The 2,945-nt window shown below is 30.9% G+C and overlaps 1 protein-coding gene across 1 annotated transcript in view; it reads left to right on the plus strand.

The window, feature by feature from the left end:
• Positions 1 to 2,490, plus strand: part of LOC106469082 (multidrug resistance-associated protein 1-like) — a 32,766-nt gene extending 30,276 nt beyond the window's left edge. Inside the window, exons 14-16 of the mRNA XM_022397493.1 lie at positions 220 to 378; positions 1,039 to 1,205; positions 2,292 to 2,490. Of these exons, the coding sequence (XP_022253201.1) occupies positions 220 to 378; positions 1,039 to 1,205; positions 2,292 to 2,490 (525 nt within the window). The remainder of the gene's footprint in view (positions 1 to 219; positions 379 to 1,038; positions 1,206 to 2,291) is intronic.
• The last annotated feature ends 455 nt before the right edge of the window (positions 2,491 to 2,945 follow it).

The raw sequence follows: 2,945 nt of genomic DNA on the forward strand, positions 1-2,945 counted from the left end.
ATATATATATATATATATATATATATATATATATATATACGGATTTATGACTAACTCAAATCCATACTTGTTTTTTAAACATTACAACCATTATTATGTTAAATTCCCTACTGTAAAAGGTTTCTAGCCTGTGACGGTAGACATGAATACTAAAGAGTAGCATAGTATCAGTTGTTATACTTTCTTATGGAACTTTTTACAAGGTCTTTATTTTGATAGGTGGGCATTGTGGGAAGAACAGGTGCGGGTAAATCTTCACTGATGTTGACACTATTTCGTATCATAGAAGCTGACAGTGGCTTCATTACCATTGATGGAATAGACATCTCTAAAGTCGGACTTCATGACCTTCGCTCAAAGCTCACAATTATTCCTCAGGTGTTAAAAAAATCTTTCGTATTTAACCTTTTGTAGCTTTCGGTTTAATATATTTCACTTGAGTATACCTTGTGTGTAATTTTAATAACCTCCTCATGTTGACATTGAAATCTATGGTAGTATGAAGGCAATTGTTTAAGACATATGACATAGAAACTTTTTAATATTATTACATACTTAAAAGCATTGGGCATACATTAGTTCAATGTAAAATCATGGTTGTGAAGCACATTTCAAAAAATACATAATATTAATGAACTCTTATTTTACATCCTCCCCTCCTTAGATTTCAATATTTTTAGTTTATTAATTCCACTGAATTTGTATTATATATGTAATGCCTACACTGAAAACCTAAGTTACATTTAAATATAAAATAATATAACTCTGATTTTGGTAATTAGTGTGCTAGTTACAGATAGCAAAATATTCTTGCCTACATTCAAGCACCTTTTTTATAGTAGAGCAATAGCATTCCAAATGTGTTTTAATAGATACTATGAATAATAATAGTAAAGGTAGAAGTAGGTGATTAGAATAATGCAGTTAATGGTATAATTCTTTCCATTGATTACATTGTTCACTAGTATGATTTGACTACAAATATAAAGAGATGAAAGGATGCCATTCTGTAATTTTTTTTTTTAAATGATTTTGTAGGATCCCTTTCTATTTTCTGGAACTTTACGTATGAATCTAGACCCCTTCATGATACACAGTGATGAGGAGCTGTGGAAGGCTGTTGAACATTCACACCTTAAGGAGTTTGTATCCAGTCTAGAAGCTGGACTGGATCACAAAATAGCTGAAGGTGGAAGCAACTTGAGGTGACTCTTCTATTGATTGTTACTAGAAACGTCACTGATCTCACATTGTTTCAGTATCACATATTAGATCTATTTAAAATTCCATAATTCTAATAATGTTTAAAAGCTAAGATCTAATGAAATCAGGAAAGGAGAACGATTAAGATTAACACAAAACTGAGATAGCTGAATAGTGTCTGTAATATATTTCTTATCACTAAGACATTCTACTAAATTGCCAAAAGTTAGAAGACATAGTAGCAATACTATATCACAATTAACTTCTGATGTTAAGAAAATGTTACTATATCAAAATTTATTAATTTTAAAGATGTTATGTATCTTCAAACATCTGTGAGAAGGTACATTTAGTACAATTTTGTTAGTACAAGGTAGTTTGAAAAATCTTCAAGCTACTTGCCAGTGCTGGTTTATTTTCTTGTATGTAATGAAAAGCCTTAAAGTAAATTGTACAATTTTTAAAATCTAAACTGTTTAACGAAGTGTGCATGGGATCGGTCCAATGAACCAACTCCATAATTCTGAACTTACCATGTGTATCCACACAAGATGTGGCATGCTTTAAGTAAAATGAACAAGTGTGTTGTATTTGAAATACATCAGTCTGCTTTAGACAAGTCGGAATACAACGTGATGTTCACTTGAAGAACAAAAATACTTTTGTTTATTGTACAGTTTGTATATTGCATTCGCCTAACCTCCAAAATGCACATCTGCATTTTTTTCATTATATATGTAATACCTGTTACTTCTTTACCACGAACAATGGTAAATGAGCAGTGTATGATAAAATGAATATTTGATAACTCCAACATTAAATGAATAATATCATGTTTAATGGCATTGTGTAAATGGTTGTGTCTTGTGCATTTTGACCACACAACCAGTGAATATAGGGTTAATATGTTGTCATGTTTTACATTTTAAAAACTTGTCATCTGGGTAGTGTAATTTTAAGAGTAAATTATAAATTTCTTGTCTAAAAACCTTTCATATATCTACAAATACTCATTCTTTGAATTTTCTAGAACATGCAACATAATATTTTTCTTCTAGTTTTTTAAAATGAAAACTTGCTTTGTACAGTGTTGGTCAGTGTCAGTTAGTCTGCCTTGCTCGGGCGCTGCTAAGGAAAACCAGAGTGTTAATTCTTGATGAAGCTACAGCTGAGATTGATCTAGAAACAGATGATTTAGTTCAAGCAACAATAAGAAGAGAGTTCTCAGGTTGTACAATCCTCACCATAGCCCATCGAATTAGCACCATCATGGACTACAACAGGTAGTTATGAGATATTTTTAACAAACAGTCCACCAAGAATGTTCCTGTAACAACACTCCTCTGAACTTGGCTTTTTTATATCAGTGAAGTGTTTGATATACACATTTTATTAACTATGGTGTTGATACTAATGTTCACAAAAAGTTTGAAGTTTTGTTTAGGCTTTAGATAAAGAAAAAAAAGATTGATACAAATCTTTATGCAGTAAGTTATAAATAATGATTTTCTTCTTAGGCTTTCATTTGTAGTTTATACTAGCTCACAATGCAAAGTGAAAACTTCTGTCATCTTTGATGGTGCAAGGTAGACAAATGAAAATAGGTTGTTGTATTGACATTTTCTAATTAAAGTAATTACAATGTCCCACCTTACTTTAAAATGAAAGAAAAAAAGAAGCTAAAATTCTGCATCATTAAGCTGTTAAAACTGAAAGGGTGAGACTTTGGGTATGACCCAATT

Source organism: Limulus polyphemus, unplaced genomic scaffold (genome assembly GCF_000517525.1).
Source record: "Limulus polyphemus unplaced genomic scaffold, Limulus_polyphemus-2.1.2 Scaffold3290, whole genome shotgun sequence".
NCBI lineage: Eukaryota > Metazoa > Arthropoda > Merostomata > Xiphosura > Limulidae > Limulus > Limulus polyphemus.